Source organism: Pezoporus occidentalis, unplaced genomic scaffold, assembly GCF_034315485.1.
Source record: "Pezoporus occidentalis ecotype Australia unplaced genomic scaffold, CSIRO_AGI_Poc_V1 ctg48, whole genome shotgun sequence".
NCBI lineage: Eukaryota > Metazoa > Chordata > Aves > Psittaciformes > Psittacidae > Pezoporus > Pezoporus occidentalis.
Window position 1 is genome coordinate 4,151,275 of NW_026915813.1, and position 23,573 is coordinate 4,174,847.

The window sequence follows — 23,573 nt, forward strand, 5'->3', positions numbered from 1 at the left end:
AAAAAAGTGGAGCAAATACCTTTAAAAGAACATAAATTTGGAGTTATTGACATATTATCTAACTGAAGCTCCACAGACTATAGTTCACAAAACCATTTTGTGACAGTTCTTCCATACTTCTGTCTCCCTTCCTTTTCTGGCAGAGCAGTCTGATTTCTCCCCTTCTCAGTACATGCATGGTTTAGCACATGGGGACAGATTTTACCTTAGAGGTTGTGATGTTGCCTGAGACTTCTTGTGGGAACAGCATGCACACTGAGGCAACTAGATTTGTAAATAACAGTTATCATTAGGAGAAGACAACAAAAAAGGAAGAACAAGGAACTACTTTGATGGAGAAGTACAGAGAATTATTAGCTTGTTCAGTACGGACACAGGGCTTCTATTACTATGGCTATTTTTATATAGATTAACAGAAAGATTTCCTCAAATCTAAGTTTATGTGCCTCTACCAGCAGAGGGGCTGAGTCAGTCTCTGGGGATATGAATCCCCAATTCCAGACAGAAATTCTACATTTTAACATTTGGAAAGGTGAGGTGCTAAACAGTTCTTTCCAGCTTCTGTGTCATAATAGGTGATGCTCTCCAAAATAAATCAGCAAGGGCTCCATGCACAAGCAAAGGTACCTATTAGGCACCCACAGACGTACTCAGTGGTAAGCCAGGAAAACCTTTACTCAGAAACTGTCTTATTAACAGTATGATCACAAGTCTGTTAGTAGTCATCAACTCTGAGATAGCTGATGAAGTAGCACAGCAAATAAAGCAATCCTCTTATGGTAAGACTTTACACACAAAAAATCTTTTGAATACCACTTCAACAGTGCTTGGGGAAAATTTTCCTGAGTAGCCAAAAGGAAACCCCAAACACCAAAGCACTATAGCCATACATTGCAGGTACAATAGGATGAGCTGAAACCTGAGCTCTTTCCTCTGTGCCATGAAAATATCTTTGTGTTCAAAAACATCTGCAATAGGCAGGGCCAAACCACCACTTGCCTCTGTTTAAAAACTTGCCACTCCCAGATAGAGAAAAGGAATCCACTGACAGCTTTAACAGCCACCTTCACCTATGATCAGCACAAGATGACTCAGGCACATAGAATTGAGCTTTTCTCAACAAAAAAAAAAAAAAAAGGGAGACTGACAAAATGCATAGTTAGTTCCTCCATGAAAGGATCACTTAACATCCCCCTGGCCTTCCCCTTCAAGTGGGGCATTTTGCTATCAATGGCTGATCATTAAATGATTAGAAGAAATGTGCATGTAATCATCAGACATTTGTTTCTTGAGGTGTTCAGCAGGGGTTAGAAATAAGTCTCCATTAAAATATTTTTCTTAAGCTCTGTTGAATCCCAAGAGCAGAGAATAGACATGAGTAGGAGATGTTTATACAGCACTGCAGCAAAGGAAGCAGGTTTTCCTTCACTAAAAGGCCAAAGATCATTTTCTTAGAATAGCAGCACACATTCCAAAATGGTGCCTCACATTTACCGAGAGCTATCAGTGAACAAGTGAACAAGATTTATGTCCAGATTCAAATGTAGTTCTCCTGCATACAATAGTAAAAGGCCAAACCATTCAATACTTAATCAGGTTTTGCATCTGATTTTTCCAGCCTTTCTTGAGATCACCATATATTGTGTGCAGGCTGATTAATCCTTCTAACTACTGATTCTAACACATGAAATGGAATCCAGAAGACCCAAATGAAATTCCAAGCAAGGAGTATACTTCATCATTTGATTTTGCATATATAATCTGACTTCTCAATCTTTTACAACCTAGTTTTCTATATTCCTTAAAAAAAAAAAAAAAGAAAAATATTGTCCTTTTTACATTATGGTCCTGGATTTGAACTGCACCTAAAATCATTCTCTGTTCAAAACAGCTAACATAATGGGGGAAAAAATTACTAACTCTTGTGTAGTTAAAAGTGGATTGCATAGCAGACTTTTTGCGGATGTGGGAAACACAATGCCTCCTTACCGACCATGCTATGGAGTCCCTAGGTATGAGGTTTTATAGACAATACAAAAGTTCTAATATACAAATGATTTTGTGCTTTGTACAAATTCAAAACAAAAATAGAAAGCAAGCTTTGTTTTTCTCCTAGATCAGTAGTGACACCTAGTGCCCAAGAGCTAAAGGAACAGCGCTTGAAAACGAATTTTCACGGAACTGCTGGATTACATTACAAAACCTAATTTTGGCTGTGGGCAAAACCACCACCACAAAAACTCCAGGGTGTGGTAGAAAGAAGTAAAACAAATAAATACTGACATTAGCTATGGGATGATTTGAATTTGTATAGATGCTACATTTGCTGTAAAGAGCAACCTGCTGCAATTCAAAAGAGAAAAGAAGGGGTGCATTTCAAAAACAAGGAAGAAACCGTTTGTACACGTAGAATGTAATTCCCTAGTGAAACCTGGAAAGGCTCTGGGGCAGAGCATTCATACACATGAATGACGTTCTTAGGACAGAGAACAATCTCAGGTTGTAAAAACACAAGTTTTTCATCTCATCCAGAGAGGATAACTACCAGAACAGAGTGCAACTGCTCCAGTGTTATGCTTATTCTGGTCCAAGTTCTTGCTGATATAGATAAAACTCACCGATATAGCTATATTAACATAAGTTATTCCACTTAACCTACACCAGAGCACATCACTCCCTACCGGGAGACACTAATCTAGAATAAAAATCATTTGGTTACTGATAATTGGCTGGATTGTGGGTGCAGGGGAATGCTGAAAGGCTACAGTGTTCTCATAGGCCTTGTCCAGTATTGGTCATACATTCTATATGACATAGGAAGGGCTATGCACGTGTGCATGTTCCCCAAATAGGCAGCTAGCTCCAGTCTGTAAGTCATCTTTACTTTGTAACATACTTCCACATAATAATCTGTTCCCAAATGGCAGTAACACAGAAGCTTGGCCAGCTGCTGTAATGTCAATCAATGTTATGGAAACAGTCTTTGTTTCAGGGGGAAAGGATGCAACCTTCTTCCTCAGAATCAATTCTCCTCTCAAGCTTTTCACGGGGTTTCAAGGTCTATAAAGTGCTCTGCACTTGAAATATAGAAAGCTAAAAAGATACCCAGGAGTAAAGATAGGAGAGTTCCCAGAGGAAGAGATTAGTCAAAACAGAAGCAAGTTTAAGAAAGAAAAATCTGGGCAAACCCCATAGCAGAAGAGATTAGCAGAAGTACACTCTAGATCAAAAGACAAATGTACAGTTCAAAAGCAGAGACACCAATTCTTCCTGCAATATATCTCAGACTATACTTATGGTGGAAGAAAATTATTTTTTAATATCATAGGAACAAGTGAAGTCTGCATCAGTCTCCCTTATCTTCACTTTTATTTCTTGTCAGACAAAGTGACTCCAAGTCTCAACAGAGTACAGAATCAGGCTTGTTCAAACTGGAGAAACCATGCTGTTTTCATTTTGCATTTTGTGTAAGGACGCTTGCACAAAATAGTTAAATAGCAGATGGCTAAAGTAGCTGAAAAAGAACTTGAGTGAAAGGAGAGTCATTCATGACCAGCAGCAGAGAGATCATTAACCACAGAGCCAGAAAAGCTGTACATGTTCCTAGAAGTTTTCAAGACAGATGCACTAGGAAAAGTGTTCAGGAATATAAAAGAAAACTACTTTCTCTTTGAAATTCTGAGATAAGGAGTACTGGGGATTGATGACAGAGAAGTTTTAAGAATTTTGTCTTAGCAAAAGATTACAGCTACAGTTTTTGTTGGTAAAAAATTACCCAACACAGTGACTGGCAGTGGCAGAGATGTGTGGCTTGTTACACCCAAAAATAAATCCAGTTGTGTTATGTTTGCTTGCTACAAGCAATTTGCCCCATAACTATCCCATTAGGTTCCACTTGTGCTTCTATTTGTAAAACAACTTAGTATGAGGTCCCTTCAAAGAAAGAGGAAAAAATTCTAGCAGACACCAGTTGATTATCCCAATCAAACAGCCCTGGAAATGTCCTCAAAACAAGGCACACTGCACCAGGATGAGAGAAAAGAAAAGGTCCCGTATTTCACCCATTAAGTCTTTTCCTCACTGCCAGCGAGATAACTAATGAGACTAGCGAGTTGCCTTGACCTGGTTTGTATAGAATGCAGGTAAGTTTGAATGAAAGTTTTTGTTGACTCAATCTACCAGCAAGACAGTGACTACTTTTAAATGGAGAAACAGCCTAGATTCCTGAACTGTGTGCAAATGGTCTTTGATAAGTGGTTTTCACCCCAACTCTGTGTAGTATTGCTAAGGGATCCATGGGGCGTGAAATATTGCCATTATTTGACTTTTGTAGAATTTCTAAGAGTCAGAATCACTTCTGGAAAATCTTTAGGGGTCCACAAAAAAAAAGGAAAAACAATGAAAAGAATTGCCTTAAATTGGCAGGTCTTCAGTTTCGCTCCTATCCTCAATGTAGGCTGGCTGTGACCTTGCAGAAAGTTTCATAGGGCATGTTTAACCTTAAAATGATCAGCTGTATATTTTAACATCTCTTATTTATACCTTAAATTGAAATGAACTTAATTTTTACTTGTATTAAGATTTGCAGCCTTCTTCATGTGGTGTCCTTATAAATAGTGAAAGGTCAGTATCATCTATTCACAGCATAATTTACATATTTGCTAATTACTGTAGATTACATCTGAAGTGAGGTGATCCCACACTTGTTAGCTCTAATTACAACAGAAAAATCATTAATCATAGCCTTATAATAAAGAATAGATACTGCAGGTATTAAATTGATGTTTAGCTTATTGTTGTACAACTCCTATGGTATCAGTGCAAACACACCAAATATCCAGAGATTACAAAAAAAAAAACAACCTGGAATGCCTCTGCTTCTTTGTAGATTTGTGATCTGAAATGCTGAATTGTCAAAGAAATCAGGTGCACATGCACTAGCGTGGGGAGAGACTAGTGATATTTCATTAAATTGAATGTATTTAATTTCATAAAAAAGCCTCCACCTCCATGTTTTTCCCAACTTTTTCCCAAAATGAGATGGAAAATTGAAAGTCAAGCATGTAACCTTGTAAACAGATCTATTATTTCTTTGCATTAACCCTTAAATACTTTCTGAGGTGGTTTTGCCTTTTCAGTGGCACTCTGCATGCTGAACTTTTGCCACTAAGTTCAACACAATTGAGTGTAATATATTTAAAATACATTCAGCTGATACTGAAATTGATAAGGAGTGTAGGCCTGTTAAAATTGACAAAACTGACAAGTTCTCTGCTGGCTCTTATTTTATTGCTCTTTTGGCTCAACATGTGGCTTTGCAAGAATAAAGTCTTTATTGCTTGCTGGTTGAAAAGATCCTGCTTAGGAATACATTTCATTAGTCATGATTCAGGCTCTTTTATCAGTTTTCCTCTTTGGTGTAAGTTCCAATTTGTTAATGGTACGTAGGTGCAAAGGTAGAAATGGAAATATTTCATGGAGTTCTGCAGAACATCACTGATCAGCTAAGGTCAGAACTCTATTTTTATATCAGGAAGTTTTTCTTAAAAACATTTTCTTGGACATACAGAACAGCAGAGACATCAGTAAAAACACTCATGCTTTGTTTTTAGTGCTGTAATCATTGCTAGATCTAGTGCTAGATGCAAGGATTGCTACCCAGACGTTTCTTCCTGATAAGCCACCAGAAAGTTTAGTTCACAACATGACCCCAAAACAGCTGCATTGGCAGCTGCGGTGATATGGCAGAGGGTAAACATGCAGAACTGCAAACAAAAAGCCAAGAAAAAGGACAATACATTGCCTGAATTCATAATTTCAAAACCATATTAAGAAGCAGCAAAATTCTACTAAGCAAGTCTGTCCTAACTTTAATTCCTATGACCACCTCAACATTTTATGGGACTAGACTGAGAACAACATCAACCCAAAAAGGTATTTGGTGATCTGTTTCAACAAATAAGCCTATAAGTAGTAATATAAATACAACTGAAGGAAATAAATTTGGTCCAAAATGAATGAATAGACCAAAGGAAGGAAATGCTTAAACCAATATAACAACTAGCAGAACTGCCAAAATTATTTTGCCTTCCCTGATGCTGTCTGTGTTTCCAGGGCCATATTAAGTTATATCCAGCACAATCTGTGCTGAAGCTAACTCTCAAAACAATTCAAAAGCACTTCATATATTAAAAAAAAAATGTTAAATATTAAGAACCTGATAAAATGGTTGAATGCAATATACTGTACACAGAAATACAATATAACTAAAGCATAAATACCTAGGCACTAATTTAGGTTTTAGGGTAAAATATCTAAGTGTAAAGGCTCTGCCATTTATTATCTATTACACAAGTCAAAGGAGCATTTTACTGATCACAAAACCAGGGGCCTCAAAGTTACAAAAGCCACCCTGTACATTCCAATTATAATAAAGACATTAAACACTGTTCATGTACCCTTTTTTACACCTGATTCTCACCAGTCCACTTCCAGTCCAACCAGAGTCTGTACTATACACTTTCTCTCCCAACCCTAACCTTTTCACTTGCCCTAATAACAGTCAGAGAATGGTTCTTCACTCAAACTCAACAGCAACAGTGCACATGAATAGCTTCAAGGGAGAATTCCTTTAGTAGCCCAAACTTTTCTTTAGTTGCCCCTTCCCAGTTGTAGAGTCAGAGAGTCAAATAGGTTGGAAAAGACCTTTAAGACCCTGTGAACTGCAGTGACACTAGCACTTTTGCTTAAATTACACCTGCAAATCCACCCAAAAGGTTTTAGAATGGGCTACTACGAGCTCACCAGTAGATAGGCTCTCCGCATATTTAAAATAAGGCACCTGTGCCTAGTTATACCTTGAATGAGGGCTAAGTTTCTGCTTCCCAGCTAATGTCATTTGTAAAGTGATACTTTTGAACGCAGGAAACACTATGGAGAAACCACAAAGTTGCCTCCAATTTCAAATGAGGAGATATTTCTGCAGTTTATACAGATTTGCATGACTGAGGTGTAGTCAGACATATGGCTGTTTACAGATATCTGAAGCTGAGTGAATGTTTTTCTTCTGATGCTTGCTTTTGCAAGGTCAAGACCTCTCCTTTCAGCTGTAGTTTAGACTGCAGTAACCCATTCCATCCTCTCTTGTAAAACAGGTTACTACACCTTACTCTTGTCCACTTGGAACTGCAGCTTCTACAGCTGCTCTCCTCATATTACTCTCACACACAACAAAAGTGTGATTTTCACTTTTGCCATGGTCTTGGATTTGTTTGGATTAAGAAAAATTCTGATCCTGTAGTTAACAGCTAGTTATGTGACTGTGATACTTTCAAGTAGCAGAGGAAACAGGGAGTCCTCTGGCTTCCAGCTCTCAGATTTAAATACTTTGAGACTGAGGATAAGTTCAACTCCTGATCCTATTCTTTGTTCTGTTTCTCTGAGAAGGAGAAAACTGATGAACTTTAAAATGTAGGCTTTTGCATATCTGCTTTTAGGACTGTTTTAGTCCCAGGTGATTTCCAGATTATTTTACATAAATTCTATCTCCTGTAATTTTTACTATTTATATCCACCCTAAATACTATCACGTACATTGAGAAAATTATGCAATAAAAATAGAGAAGTCTGAAATAGAAAGTATTATTGAAAAGGAAAGCCAGGTAAAAAACCTGAAATTAACATCATACTTTTCAAAATTACACAATATTTTGCATTTAAATTATTGTTTGGGGGTCCTTAATATTTTTCATTTCCTATTTCAAGTAAAAGTATAATGAATATATAGCGACCAGGAGCGCGGCGAACAGAGCGGGTAGAGGCAGTTTGCGCGGCAGTTCGCGCAGGCAGGCGAGCAGGATGGTGAGCACTCATCGTATAATCAGGGCCCGGTCCGGGAGCTCTGCTCTGGCTGCCCCGGTGGTGGCCAGCGTAGGCACCCAGACAGAGCCGATGAGAGGGGAGGCTGCGGTGCAGAGCTCGGGGTGTAGAGAGTGCCTGCACTGGTCTGGTGAGGGGAGGGCGCACAATGGGCAGGGCTGCACTCGGTGCTCCCTGGTGGAGGTGCTCCTGCAGCAGGGGCTGAGCTGCGGGATGCTGTCAATAGGCTGCGAGATGTCAGGGAAGCTGAGAGGAAGCAGGAATGCTTGCTCCTGGCTGTCCTGGGTTCAGCAGTAGCAGTCATGCTTTTCCTTCGTGGTAGCTGGTGCAGTGCTGTGTTTTGACTTCCAGCCTGGGAACAGTGTTGATGAAACCGATGTTTTCGGTTGTTGCTAAGTGATGTTTACCCTGACCAAGGACTTTGTGAGGCTCATGCTCTGCCAGGGAGGAGGGGAAGCTGTGAGGAAGCAGAGACGGGGTACCTGACCCGGGCTAGCCAAAGAGGTATTGGACTAGATGATCTTTCGAGGTCCCTTCCAATCTCTAGCATACTGTGATACTGTGATACCACAGCACGTCATGCCCGGGGTGGGGGGTAACTGGGAGTTACCCGGAAGGACAGGGGCTTCCGGGTGGGACTCGTTTCTTGGCCGGTGGTATCGTATTCTCTTCCCTTGTTATTTTCTCTTATCATTGTTGTAGTTGATAGTAGTGGTGGTGATTTGTGTTGTACATTGGTTGCTGGACTGTTCTTGTCTCAACCCGTGGGAGTTGCACTCTCTCGATCCTCCTCCCCGTTCCTCCGGGAGCGGGGAAGGGGAGAGCCCTGGTGGGGGGCGGGGGGGCCCTCGATTGTTGTCAGCCTGGCACCACTCACTGGGAGTGAGTGAACAAATTGCCTGACTGGGTTTAAACCACGACAGTTCTTTTTGGCGCCCAACGTGGGGCACGAGGGGTTGAGATAAGAACAGATCTGACTGGATTAATAGTCACTCGTCACAATGCTGATTTATTGGCTCTCAAGGTTGTTCCTCTTGATCTCACAGTTTCAGTATATCGTATCTTACTTCCATCTGGTATTTGCTGTATTAGTGTTCCCCAGAACCATTTACATTTGAGAGTTTTGAAGTTTTTGAATGGCCTTTTAATGCTGTTGAGACTTGTTTGCTGATGGTGATGGGAATCACCATGCTAACACGCATACAGAGTGTGTTTTGCCCACGACTGATTTCAAGAGTTAAGCAGAGTCAGGTTTGGGTCTTGTCTGGGGTCAAACGATGACGTAGGAGGACCGAGAGATTTTCCCTGAGGCTGGACAGCCATGAGTGGCAGGGTGTGTGGGATAGTATGGGCAAGTATCTAGGTCAGTGGGCCCCTCCAGTACTTTGGAATTTCACTACCAAACAACTGCAAAATCCAGAAGAATTAGTAAAACACTTAAATGAGGTGTGTGGTCATTCTGGCCATACCAGAGATGGACAAATCATGGCAACGTGCTGGGGCTTGGCCTATGCTTACAGGGCCTTGTTCAACACTATCCAGCACCTTCAAAAGGAAAAGAATGTCGGCGGATCTGAGGGCAAAGCAACAGTCGCTACTCAAACTTTGGCTGCAATGAACTGCGCAGCTACCCCAGCGGCAAGTACAGCAGCTGCTCAAACTTCAACTGCAACAGACAGCGCGGTTACCCCAGCTCCAAGCACAGCAGCTGCACCACCCCCAGCAACAAGTACAGTTGCTACTCAAACCACAGTGATAATCACTGCAGCCAAACCAGAGGACCAATTCGAACCAATATTGGTTGCCCCTGTACGCAAGAGAACAAGCAAAAAGGAGGAAAGAATGGTGAAGCGAGATGAAGAAACAATGAATTCACCACCCGGTCCAGAATCTGATCAGGAGTCATCATCACATGACGAAGAAGAAGAAGAAGAGGTAACTTCTCGACCTCAGACCTCAACCGAGCTGCGGAATATGCGGAAAGATTTTACCCGTCAACCAGGGGAGCACATCATCACCTGGTTACTCCGATGCTGGGACAATGGGGCCGATGGTCACGAACTAGAAGGTACAGAAGCCAAGCAGCTGGGATCACTTGCTAGAGAAGGGGTAATTGACAAAGTAATTGCAAGAGGGAAAAAGTCCCTCAGCCTTTGGAGGCTGCTCTTGGCAGCTCTGAAAGAGTGGTTTCCATACAAGGACGATGTTATGAGTCATTCGGCCAAGTGGACTACTATAGACAAAGGCATCCAGTCTCTGAGGGAATCAGCCATCGTAGAGATGATCTATCACATCAAGCCGAATAACGGGGATATACCCATAGACCCAGATGAAGTCAAATGTACACGACCCATGTGACAAAAACTTACACAGAATGCACCGTCATCATATGCCCATTCATTGGCAACAGTAACCTGGAATGACATAGTACCACTAACAGTGGATGAAATGGTTCATAAACACCGAGAGTTCGAAGACAATCTCACCCCTTCCATCATCTCAGCTGTGGAAAAACTGTCCCAGGACCTCGAACAATTGAGGGACGATCTATCTGATTTATCCAGCTCCTCACGTGTACCAACACACGTCTCAGCTATTAACAAAAGGCATCCTATCGTTTGAGAGAGGAGATACAGGAGGTATACGCCGCAGGCCACCCTATGGTTTTACCTGCAGGATCACGGAGAAGACATGACAAAGTGGGATGGAAAACCTACTTCAGCTTTGGAGGAACGGGTGAGTGAACTGAAGAGGGGAGCAAGGGCCAAGACTGATCGTGCCATGAGAGCTACGGCTTCAGTCTCTGGTGAGCAGTTTCCCAGATGGAGTGGAAGAGCTGATTTTACTCCAGCTCCTGTGATAACGAAGAATAATCCCTTTCACCACGACTTAAGTGTCCAACGCCGTGACGACCATTAGAAGGGCCCTGCCTCCAGCCAGGTGGAGGTAGGGGACAATCGGATTTACTGGACTGTGTGGATCAGATGGCCTGGCACATCAGTCCCACAGAAGTATAAGGCTCTCGTAGATACCGGTGCACAGTGTACCCTGATGCCATCAAGCTGTCAAGGGGTGGAACCCATCTATATTTCTGGAGTAACAGGAGGATCCCAAGAGTTGACTGTACTGGAGGCTGAAATCAGCCTGACTGGGAGGGAATGGCAAAAGCACCCCATTGTGACTGGTCCAGAGGCTCCATGCATCCTTGGCATAGACTGCCTCAAGAGAGGGTACTTCAAAGACCCAAAAGGGTACCGGTGGGCTTTTGGTATTGCTGCTTTGGAGACTGAGGAAATTGAGCAGCTGTCCACCTTGCCTGGTCTCTCAGAAGATCCCTCTGCTGTGGGGCTGCTGGAAGTTGAAGAACAACAAGTGCCAATTGCGACCACAACAGTGCACCGGTGCCAATATCGCACCAACCGAGACTCCCTGATTCCCATCCATCAGCTGATCCCTACACTGGAGAGTCAGGGGGTGATCAGCAGGACCCGCTCACCCTTTAATAGCCCCATATGGCCAGTGCGAAAGTCTAATGGAGAATGGAGACTAACAGTAGACTATCGTGGCCTGAATGAAGTCACACCACCATTGAGTGCTGTCGTACCGGACATGCTAGAACTTCAGTATGAACTAGAGTCAAAGGCAGCCAAGTGGTATGCCACGATTGATATTGCCAATGCATTTTTCTCAATTCCTTTGTCAGCAGAGTGCAGGCCACAGTTTGCTGTTACTTGGAGGGGTGTCCAGTTCACTTGGAACCGACTGCCCCAGGGGTGGAAACACAGCCCTACCATTTGCCACGGACTGATCCAAACTAAACTGGAACAGGGGCAAGCTCCAGAACACCTGCAATACATTGATGACTTTATTGTGTGGGGCAATACAGTGGAAGAAGTCTTTGAGAAAGGGAGGAAAATAATCCAAATCCTGCTGAAAGATGGTTTTGCCATAAAACGGAGTAAGGTCAAGGGACCTGCACAGGAGATTCAATTTTTGGGAATAAAATGGCAAGATGGATGTAGACAGATCCCCACAGATGTGATCAACAAGATAACAGCAATGTCTCCACCAACTAATAAGAAAGAAATGCAAACTTTCTTGGGTGCTGTGGGGTTCTGGAGAATGCACATCCCAAATTACAGTTCGATTGTAAGCCCTCTCTATCATGTGACCCGGAAGAAGAATGATTTTAAATGGGGCCCTGAGCAACAACAAGCCTTTGAGCAAATTAAACGCGAGATAGTTCATGCAGTAGCCCTTGGACCAGTCCGGACCAGGCCAGATGTAAAAATGTACTGTACACTGCAGCTGGGGAGAACGGTCCTACCTGGAGCCTCTGGCAGAAAGCTCCAGGGGAGACTCGAGGTCGACCCCTCGGCTTTTGGAGTCGGGGATACAAAGGATCTGAGGCCAGCTATACCCAACTGAGAAAGAGATACTGGCAGCCTATGAAGGGGTTCGAGCTGCTTCGGAAGTGATTGGCACTGAAGCACAGCTCCTCCTGGCACCCCACCCGTGCTGGGCTGGATGTTCAAAGGCAGGGTCTCCTCTACACATCATGCAACTGATGCTACATGGAGTAAATGGGCTGCACTAATTACACCACAAACTCGAATAGGAAATCTCAGTCGTCCAGGCATTCTAGAAGTCATCATGGACTGGCCAGAGGGCAAAGATTTTGGAATGTCACCAACGGAGGAGGTGGTGGGCGCTGAAGAGGCCCCACCATATAATAAACTGTCAGAAAGTGAAAAGCAGTATGCCTTATTTACTGATGGCTCTTGCTGTATTGTGGGAAAGCATCGGAGATGGAAGGCAGCTGTATGGAGTCCTGGATGACAAGTTGCAGAAACTGCTGAAGGAGACAGAGGGTGAATCGAGTCAGTTTGCCGAGGTGAAAGCCATCCAGCTGGCCCTGGACATTGCTGAACGAGAAAAGTGGCCAGTACTTTACCTCTATACTGACTCATGGATGGTGGCAAATGCTCTGCGGGGGTGGCTGCAGCAATGGAAGCAGAGCAACTGGCAACGCAGAGGTAAACCCATCTGGGCTGCTGCACTGTGGAAAGATATTGCTGCCCACGTGCAGAACCTGGTGGTGAAGGTACGTCATGTAGATGCCCATGTACCCAAGAGTCGGGCCACTGAGGAACACCAGAACAACCAACAAGTGGATAAAGCGGCTAAGATTGAAGTGGCTCAGATGGACTTAGATTGGCAACATAAAGGTGAATTATTTTTGGCCTGGTGGGCCCATGACACTGCAGGCCATCAGGGCAGAGATGCAACATACAGATGGGCCCGTGATCGAGGGGTGGACTTAACAATGGACTGTATTGCCCAGGTTATTCATGAGTGTGAAACATGTGCTGCAATTAAACAAGCCAAGCGGTTAAAGCCTCTTTGGTATGGAGGATGACAACTGAAGTATAAATATGGGGAGGCCTGGCAGATTGACTATATCACACCGCCGACATCCCGCCAAGGCAAGCGCCATGTGCTTACCACGGTGGAAGCAACCACCGGGAGGCTGGAAACACATGCTGTGCCCCACACCACTGCCCGGAACATTATCCTGGGCCTTGAGAAACAGATTTTGTGGCCACACGGCACCCCAGAGAGAATTGAGTCAGACAATGGGACTCATTTCCGGAATAACCTTATAGACACTTGGGCCAAAGAGCATGGCATTGCGTGGGTATATCACATCCCCTACCATGCACCAGCCTCTGGGAAAATCGAACGGTACCATGGGCTGTTAAAAACTACACTGAGAGCAATGGGTGGGGGAACTTTCAAGCATTGGGATACACACTTACCAAAGGCCACCTGGTTGGTCAACACCAGAGGATCTGCCAACAGGGCCCAGTCAGAAATTTTACATATTGTAGAGGGGGACAAAGTTCCCGTGGTGCACATGAAGACTTTGCTGGGGAAGACAGTCTGGGTTATTCCTGCTTCAGGTAAAGGCAAACCCACTCGTGGGATTGCTTTTGTTCAGGGACCTGGATATACTTGGTGGGTAATGCGGGAAGATGGGGAAGTCCGATGTATACCTCAAGGGGATTTGATTTTAGGGGAAAACAGCCAGTGAACTCAATTGTATGCTGTTGCCTGCTGTGTAATGCTTTTATAGCCCATCAACTAGATGTCTCCAGGTCACCAGCGACTGGCCCTGACTTCCCTCCAGCCATCATCCCAACAGAGAATGAACTTTGAATATCATGGACCGAATGGACTCGGCAGCATTATAGGGATTGGTCCATGCACTAAGAAAATGATCTTTTCCTCTTGGTCTGTATGTATCTGAATGCATATATGTGGGAGAGCGATGGTATATTGAAAATGTGGGATCAGAGCACGACGTGAATGGTATGGAATAAGGGGTGGATAATGTCCTGGGTTCAGCAGTAGCAGTCATGTTTTCCCTTTGTGGTAGCTGGTGCAGTGCTCTGTTTTGACTTCCAGCCTGGGAACAGTGTTGGTGAAGCCGACGTTTTCAGTTGTTTCTAAGTGATGTATGTTTACCCTGACCAAGGACTTTGTGAGGCTCATGCTCTGCCAGGGAGGAGGGGAAGCCGGGAGGAAGCAGAGATGGGGCGCCTGACCCGGGCTAGCCAGGGAGGTATTCCATACCACAGCACTTCATGCCCAGGGTGAAGGGTAACTGGGAGTTATCCGGAAGCACATGGGCTTCCGGGTGGGACTCGTTTCTTGGCCGGTGGTATCGTATCCTCTTCCCTTGTTATTTTCCCTTATCATTGTTGTAGTTGATAGTAGCGGTGGTGATTTGTGTTGTACATTGTTTGCTGGACTGTTCTTGTCTCAACCCGTAGGAGTTGCACCCTTTTGATCCTCCTCCCCGTTCCTCCGGGAGCAGGGAAGGGGAGAGCCCCGGGGGGGAGGGGGCCTCGATTGTTGTCAGCCTGGCACCACTCACTGGGAGTGAGTGAACAAGTTACCTGACTGGGTTTAAACCACGACACTGGCCCAAACTGTGCAGGGGCCTCAAGCTTCACCTCTACCTCATGAAGGAAAGAAGGAGGCCGTTAACCTGGGAAACTGGGAATTAGTGACAAAAAAAAACAACAAAAAAAAAGAAGGAGAAGGACAACCAAAAACAAGGGGCTTCCCCCTAAATCTGTTGTCCCCACGCAGAACCGCTTTGCTGTCCTGCAGCGGGCTAATGAGGAAATGCACTCGAGCCAGAAACAGCTGGCTGATGCCCTGGTAAAGATCTCTACTGATGCTGCTAGGAAAAAGTGGTGGGTCGTAGTAGTAGGGGACTCTACACTGAAAGGGACAGAAGCATTCATCTGCCGGCCAGACCCCGTCTCAAGGGAGGTGTGTTGCCTACCGGCGGCACAGATCAGGGATGTGGCAGAGAGGCTGCCTGCTCTAGTAAGTCCCACGGACTATTACCCACTCCTGGTGATACATGTGGGTGCTACGGATATAGCCAGCAGTAGCCTGGGGAACATAAAGAAAGACTACAGAGCCCTGGGGCAGGTGGTTAGGGGCTCTGGAGCTCGGATAGGCTTTTCATCAATTCTCCAGGATACAGGGGAGGACCTAAAAAAAGCTAGGAGGATTAGCCAGGTTAATAAATAGTTAAAAGGGTGGTGTCATAGTCAGGGGTTTGGGTGTCTTGAACACGGGACCCAAGTTTGTAGGCCAGGTCTAGTGGGGGCTGGTGGAGCTGCTCTGATAAAGAAGGGAAAGAGCAGTTTTGGTAGGAGGCTTGCCAGACTGGTCAAGGAGGCTTTAAACTAGATGTGTTGGGGGAGGGGGGCATCATTCCATCCCAACACACCCAGTCAGTTGCCAGCACCTATAATAAATGCTTGGAGCAATGTAGAGATATCCCAGCTGCTCCAGCCAATGAGCCGGCTTCAGCTGGAGCTCAGCTCAGGTGTCTCTATACAAATGTCCATAGCATGGGGAACAAACAAGAGGAATTAGAGATGTGTGCATGTCTACGGGGGTATGATATAATAGGCATCACAGAAACATGGTGGGATGGCTCCTATGACTGGAGTGTTGGGATGGAAGGTTACAGGCTTTTTAGAAAAGACAGGCCTGGCAGGCGGGGAGGGGGAGTTGCCCTTTATGTTAGTGATAGGCTGGAGAGTACGGAACTCTGTCTGGGGACAGCTGAGCAGTCCACAGAGAGTTTGTGGGTCAGGGTTAAAGGGAATATAGCTATGGGAGACATTACTGTGGGGATCTGTTACAGACCGCCTGATCAAGAGGAATCTGTGGATGAAGCACTCTACAGACAGATAGGAAAAGCCTCACGCTCGCAGGCGCTTGTTCTCATGGGTGACTTCAACCACCCTGACATCTGTTGGAGGGACGGTACTGCCCGGCACAAGCAATCCAGGAGGTTCCTCAATTGTGTGGAAGACAACTTCCTTCTGCAAGTAATAGAGGAGCCAATAAGGAGAGGTGCCATGCTTGACCTCGTGCTCACCAACAGCGAAGGGCTTGTTGGAAATGTGAAGCTCCAGGGCAGCCTTGGATGCAGTGATCATGAGATGCTCAAATTTGAGATCCTCAGGACAGTGAGAAGAGCGTGCAGCAAGCTCACTGCCCTGGACTTCAAAAGAGCAGACTTTGGCCTCTTCAGGAACCTGCTCAGGAAGGTTCCATGGGATACAGCCCCAGAGGGCAGAGGGGCCCAAGACTGTTGGTTGATATTCAAGGATCACCTGCTACAAGCTCAGGAGTGTTGCATTCCAACCAGAAGGAAGTGCAGCAGGAGGGCCAGGAGACCTCCTTGGATGGATAAGGAGCTCCTGAGGAAAATTCAAAGGAAAAAAGAGGTATATAATAAGTGGAAGCAAGGACAGGTGGCCTGGGAAGAGTACAGGGATGTTGTCTGGGAAGCTAGGGACCAGGTTAGGAAAGCCAAGGCCCAGTTAGAATTAAACGTAGCTAGAGGTATTAAAGATAACAGGAAGGAATTCTACAAGTACATAGCAAATAAAAAACAGACTAGGGAGAATGTAGGCCCCCTCAGGAAGCTCTCGGGAGAACTGGCTACACAGGATTTGGAGAAGGCTGAGGTTCTGAATGACTTCTTTGCCTCGGTCTTCACTGCCAAAGGCTCTGACCAAACCACCCAAGTCTTGGAAGGCAGATGCAGGGACTGTGAGAATGAAGACCTTGCGTCCACTGTAGGAGAGGATCTGGTTTGAGACCATCTTAAAAATCTGAACGTGCACAAGTCCATGGGACCTGATGAGATCCATCTGCGGGTCCTGAAGGAGCTGGCAAATGAAGTTGCGAAGCCACTGTCCATCATATTTGAGAAATGACGGCAGTCAGGTGAAGTTCCCAACGACTGGAAAAAGGGAAATATAACCCCCATTTTCAAGAAGGGGAAAATGGATGACCCAAGGAATTACAGAGCAGTCAGTCTCACTTCTGTGCCTGGCAAAATCTTGGAGCAGATTCTCCTGGAAGGCATGCTAAGGCACATGAAAAACAACAAGGTGCTTGGTGACAGCCAGCATGGCTTCACTAAGGGGAAATCCTGCCTGACCAATTTGGTGGCCTTCTGTGATGGGGCTACAGAACTGATGGACAGGGGTAGAGCAGTTGATGTCAACTACCTGGACTTGCGCAAAGCATTCGACACTGTCCCACACGACATCCTTGTCTCTAAATTGGAGAGACATCAATTTGATGGATGGACCACTCGGTGGATAAAGAACTGGCTGGCTGGCCGCACGCAAAGAGTTGTGGTCAATGGCTCAATGTCTGGCTGGAAACCAGTAACGAGTGGTGTCCCTCAGGGATCGGTGTTGGGACCGGTCTTGTTTAACATCTTCATCGCTGACATGGACAGTGGGATTTAGTGTGCCCTTAGCAAGTTTGCCAATGACACCAAGCTGTGTGGTTCGGTTGATACACTGGAGGGAAGGAATGCATCCAGAGGGACCTCGATACGCTTGTGAGGTGGGCTGATGCCAACCTCATGAAGTTTAACCATGGGACGTGCAAGGTCCTACACCTGGGTTGGAGCAATCCCAGGCACAGCTACAGGCTGGGCAGAGAAGAGATTCAGAGCAGCCCTGTGGAGAAGGACTTGGGGGCGTTGGTTGATGAGAAAATGAACATGGGCAGGCAGTGTGTGCTCGCAGCCCAGAAAGCCAACCGTATCCTGGGCTGCATCAAAAGGAGCGTGACCAGCAGGTCGAAGGAGGGGATCCTGCCCCTCTACTCTGCTCTTGTGAGACCTCACCTGGAGTATTGTGTGCAGTTCTGGTGTCCTCAACATAAAAAGGACATGGAACTGTTGGAACAAGTGCAGAGAAGGGCCACGAGGATGATCAGGGGACTGGAGCATCTCCCATATGAAGACAGGCTGAGGAAGTTGGGGCTGTTCAGCCTGGAGAAGAGAAGGCTGCATGGAGACCTCATAGCAGCCTTCCAGTATCTGAAGGGGGCCTATAGGGATGCTGGAGAGGGACTCTTCATTAGGGACTGTAGTGATAGGACAAGGGGTAACGGGTTAAAACTTAAACAGGGGAAGTTTAGATTGGATATAAGGAGGAAGTTCTTTATTGTAAGGGTGGTGAGGCACTGGAATGGGTTGCCCAGGGAGGTTGTGAATGCTCCATCCCTGGCAGTGTTCAAGACCAGGTTGGATGAGGCCTTGGGTGATATGATTTAGCGTAAGGTGTCCCTGCCCATTGCAGGGGGGTTGGAACTAGATGATCTTCAGGTCCTTTCCAACCCTAATTATTCTATGATTCTATGATTCTAATATTGATTTGTCCCAGAGAAGTATACCCGTATGAACGATATATTTCGTTTTATTCTTTTTGCTTCGCTAAAACTTTTTGTATTCTTTAGCCTTCTCTTATTTTTGATAGCTGGGGAAGGGGGAGACTCTTATAACCTCAAATGAAACAGAAAGTCCTCCTTGTGCTATTTATACAGTATGGACCATAAATGCCTCCTAATATTGCAGCTGTGTGGCAGACAAGCAATGCAACTGATAAATGCAATTCAGTCAAGAACAGCTAAAGAAGGAAAAACCTGACTTAAGAAAAATTTGAGACAGATTCCAGCTTTGCTTGTTAAGGTTTAAAGAAAAGTACTTCATGTTCCTGAATGACTGCTTAGGTGGTATACTGCTTTCCAAGTCCTGAGTTTCATGCCTCTTGTTATTTCTAAAGCTGACTTCAATTTTGTACAGCATCCATTTAAAATGAACTTGTATGCTTTTTATTTCTCCTTTGAATACAAACTTTAAACAAACAGGTTTGGCAGGGTGGCTTTAATCAGAAACAGAAAAGAAGTTTTGAAAATGAAAACTAGGTATGCCCAGTGCACCAAAATCAGCTTTCACTCATTTACTCTTCCTTTTTTTCTGTTATCTACAACAGGACAGTTTAGCACTCAGCTTTCTCAAAGACCTGAAGGAAAAAGAAATAATAAGAGTGCCAAAGATACTGAAGTTACATATCAATTCTGTCAAAAAAATCTTTAATTAAAAGAGAGTGTCAAATGGAGTTTGTTGTCTGTTGCAAAAGAACCAGATAAAGCTGAAAGTGAGTCCAAGGTAAGTGGGAGATAAGCAAATTATCAAAGATTTCAAGAACAGGATTTTGGCTGCTCCAGTATTATGAATACATCCAAGGTTTTTCCATGCCCTAAGTTGTTCTTTATTCTTCACTACCACAAGGCAAGACTGATTTATTACAACAGCGTTAAAACCACTTTAGAATTTCAATTTATTGCAATAGTACAAAGGTAAATTGTTTTTAAAAAGTAGAATTCCATGTGCAGATAACCCCCCTGAGATCTTTAGATCTGATATTGGTGTCTCCTAGTTTCTAAATCTTGGTATCTTGCTCTTACCACTGAAATAAACTTCCTTGAATAGATTCAACTGACACTAGAAGTACGATTAGGTCTGCAATGAAAATAACACCTGAGTTCAGTCCACCTCAGCAAAAATCTTAGTCTTGTAAAGAAATATACACATTAGGCTTCTGTTTAAGTTCAGCTCAGAATACATGCATTAAACAAATATACAAAAATTTCCATTGTTGGGATCCTCATTTAAATATATCTGTGCCTAAAACTGGTCATTAAGTGCATTAGATATCGAAGCGCCACTGAATTCCGAGCTCCATCAGTGTCAATTAGCACTCTGCTGTTGACTTGCAGAATCAGGATTTCATACAAGATACTACAATCTAGAACAATTTCTGAGAAGTCTCAGCTGCCTTATTTATCACAACAGGGTTTTATTTTGAATATATAAAGGTGAGGTTATAAAAATTGTATTTTCACTGCTGATAATTTGGATTATCATGTTTATCTGTAACTGTTTAACCAAATGGTTACAGAAGTGGCGAGTCCAGGCTTGCAGATTGTCATCTTTGTTGGATAAGACACTAAGAGTTCACATTGCATTCACTAGAAAAAGAGACACAGAAAAGAAGAAAAAAAGAAATAACCTTCTGTTCCTGCCAGTGTGTTTAAAACAAGGAGCTAACTTCCTCCCCATCATCCAAGCAGCAACCACCAAATAAGAGCAAATAGCTTCCAACAATTTTCCAGGAGTCAAAAGCACCACTTATTCCACACCCAGATGTCAAGTCCTTCTTTTTAACTTGTAAAAACTTCTGCGATACAGTTATGTGTTAGTAAAACAAAATAGAAACAGAATATGAAACCTTAGACATAGCGCGGAGAAATGGATAGGAGAATGGGGAATATCTACTGAGTACATTACAGTAGAGCTTCTCATCCAAAAACTTCCCTATATCTCATCCACACACCCTTTACAAGAAAATTGAACTACATTCATAGACATCCAAACTGAATGTAGCCAAACTTGATCAGACACGGGACACAGTTCAGTGATGTTTTTATGGTATAAACCTGGTAACGTTGATTTATCTTGTACTGAACGCAACAACTCTATCATAGGCTTTACCACCTACATTGCAGGAACAGTTACATTTGCAACAGCTCATTTAGATCTAGCTCATGAATCCATGTGCTGTACTGCATTGTACAGTACAGAAAAACAGAAATAGCCAAGACAAAGGAATGAGCTTTATATTCAGTCCTATTGCTTGTGGGTAATTTTTCTGACCTCCAGTGCTATAAAAAAAGTTGATTTATATTCAGTCCTATTGCTTCTGGGTAATTTTTCTGACCTCCAGTGCTATAAAAAATGTTGATCTGGTACATGGAAATGATTGGCTTTCCTATTATAGAATGGCCATGTTTTGTCCCAGTCAGCAAGGCTTTATGGAGCATATGTAGTAACATGGAGCATGTGTAGGACACAACAGCCAAAGCAAGTTAGATTCATTCAAGCTCATATTAAAGGGAAATGGCAACACCTCTCTTATAATCTTTTTATTAGCCCACATTATTGATGTGCTTTTAATACTGAAGTTTTAGGCATTAATATGCCTAATAATTATGCCACATATCCAAAGTAAAAAGCATGGACACCCTTTAATAAGAGAAAAGATACATCTACAGCTCTTCTTACTGGGCACTGGTCTTGATATAGTTTGCAACAGCTGATTTCATGGCTTAAAAACACTCTAAAAGATTGTACTTCAAATGCCCATCGTTGCTGATTCTCTTACTCCTATGTCTATACATCAGCATACATGTACACTCTTTATATATTAGTCAGTGGGAGTTTGCACATAGACTACTCAAAAACACCCTTATTTTAGAAACACTGGTTCAGACACTGCCATCTTGCTTTCAGTTAACCTCATTCAAAATAACGTCTTTCTCCCTGCTAGCTCTGATTTGATATATAACCCTTTCAGACTCATTTCTCTTGTTCTTGATGCATTCTGTTCCATTCGCTACCTGGATATAACCACACAGATTAACACTGATGCTGTACTGAGAACAGTGACAGCATTATTAGAGCACTATTTTGCTGTCCACAATAAGCTCCCCCTTGTGCCTCTGGTGTTCTGTAATTAGGCCCCTTCAGACACACAGTTTAGTTATTATGGTTCATCAGCTTATAATGCATTATTCTAAATGGCTGCATTTTCATTCTCTTTTTCCTCTTCTTTTTCTGTTGTTAAATAAAATAAAAAAAAGAAAATAGATAATGGAGATAAAAAGAATTACTCACCCTTCATCTCGATCTAACATAGTGTTTATGGGCAGCAGGGATAGCAGGAAGATGTTCTTGCAAAGAGTGGAACTTGAGCAGCTTTATAGGACAACAACCTAGGAAGAAATGACAAGCCAATACCCACATTTACTGTTTGTAAATCTGAGCATTGATTCTGCTTTCACAAGTGGCTTTCATCAAATGCAAATCAGAAGCCTGGCATCTGCTTGAGTAACCAGGCAGCCCTGTCCCCCTTTCAGGGGAACAAAAGCCATACAATCAAAGGGGTTTAAGAGGATGGCAAACTTATTGTAAGCTAGAAAAGGTTAAAAGTCTGCCAGGGTTTAAATATACCTCTCAGAACTCCCAAGTATGAAGCACTTGTGACCTTTATGATTTTTTTTTTTCTGTGAAATGTTTCTATGTATCTGAAACGTGATAAAAAGTGACCAAAGAGGAGAGAAACAGACTCACTGTGTGTCTGATTTCCCAACTGGCTTTGGAAGCTCCAGAAAGCCAACTTAGATTATTTTAGTTATTCTCAGGTTTCAAAGTTCCTGCTCTGACCAACAGCACTCTGCCTGTCATAACAGGGTATACCTGTGCTCCCCTGTGTCAGTGACACATCTCCTTCTGCAAAGGTAGCAATGGCTGGAATTCACGGACTGCAGTTGCTGGAAAATGCCTGAATCATCAGGGTAGAGAAAAACATTTTTTAAAATATGCTGGAAATTTGCTACTTCTACTTCCTTCAATGAAAAGCAAATATTCTCAGCACCAGATTGCTATTTCTACTGAAAGTCTTATGAGGAAACACATCATTTCGCATTTATATTTATTATGAAAATAAAGCTTTTTTCTGTCTGGTAACAAAACAAAATAGGAATTTAAATAAAAATATATTAACACTTAATGAGCTCATCAGAGTGTGTCTTTCTAAGAGCCTTATTTCTCATACATTTGGAAATAATCACAAAACTTATCCCAATAACCAAGCAGCTAGAAAGCAATGTTCAAAGAACTGAATGAGCCTAAAGTGTCAGCTTGATCAATTTTTCAGATTTTTGTTTAATGATTGTTTCCAGAGTCTGAAGTACAGAAAAGAATACCATTTCACACACAACTTTTAGCTTCAGAAAATGATTTGTTGATGCTGGAAAATGATTCAGTCAGAGTTATGTCTGAAGGCCCCTGTTGCTGTAAGGAAACCACTCTCTATAATTATAAACAATTTAATTTAAAACAGATCTTGATTCTCATGTTTTGAATACAGTCATTGTCTGAGAGAAAAACCTATGATCTTTTCTGAAGGAATCACAACTCTGCCTGGTGTTTAGAAACTCCTATAAAGCAAAAACTGGCAATCCTTTAAGGCAAAATCAGAACAAAAGATTCGAAGCAACAGAAAAGAATGTTTTTGTTGTATGTATTATGAACTATGTGAATCACTTTATGAAACTCAGTGTCACAAGATGTCATGGAGCCCAAAAATGTAAATAGATCTGAAATAAAATTACATTAAATAAATGAGAAATCTGTTGAGAGCTATGAAACATGATGGAGCAAGTGT

General features: G+C 43.2%; 1 protein-coding gene across 1 annotated transcript in view; it reads right to left on the minus strand.

Moving 5' to 3' along the window:
* The window catches only part of LDB2 (LIM domain binding 2), a 395,745-nt gene extending 373,689 nt beyond the window's left edge, over positions 1-22,056 (minus strand). Inside the window, exon 1 of the mRNA XM_062636464.1 lies at positions 22,022-22,056. Coding sequence (XP_062492448.1) covers positions 22,022-22,041 — 20 coding nt within the window. The 5' untranslated portion in view covers positions 22,042-22,056. The remainder of the gene's footprint in view (positions 1-22,021) is intronic.
* Positions 22,057-23,573: the final 1,517 nt, after the last annotated feature.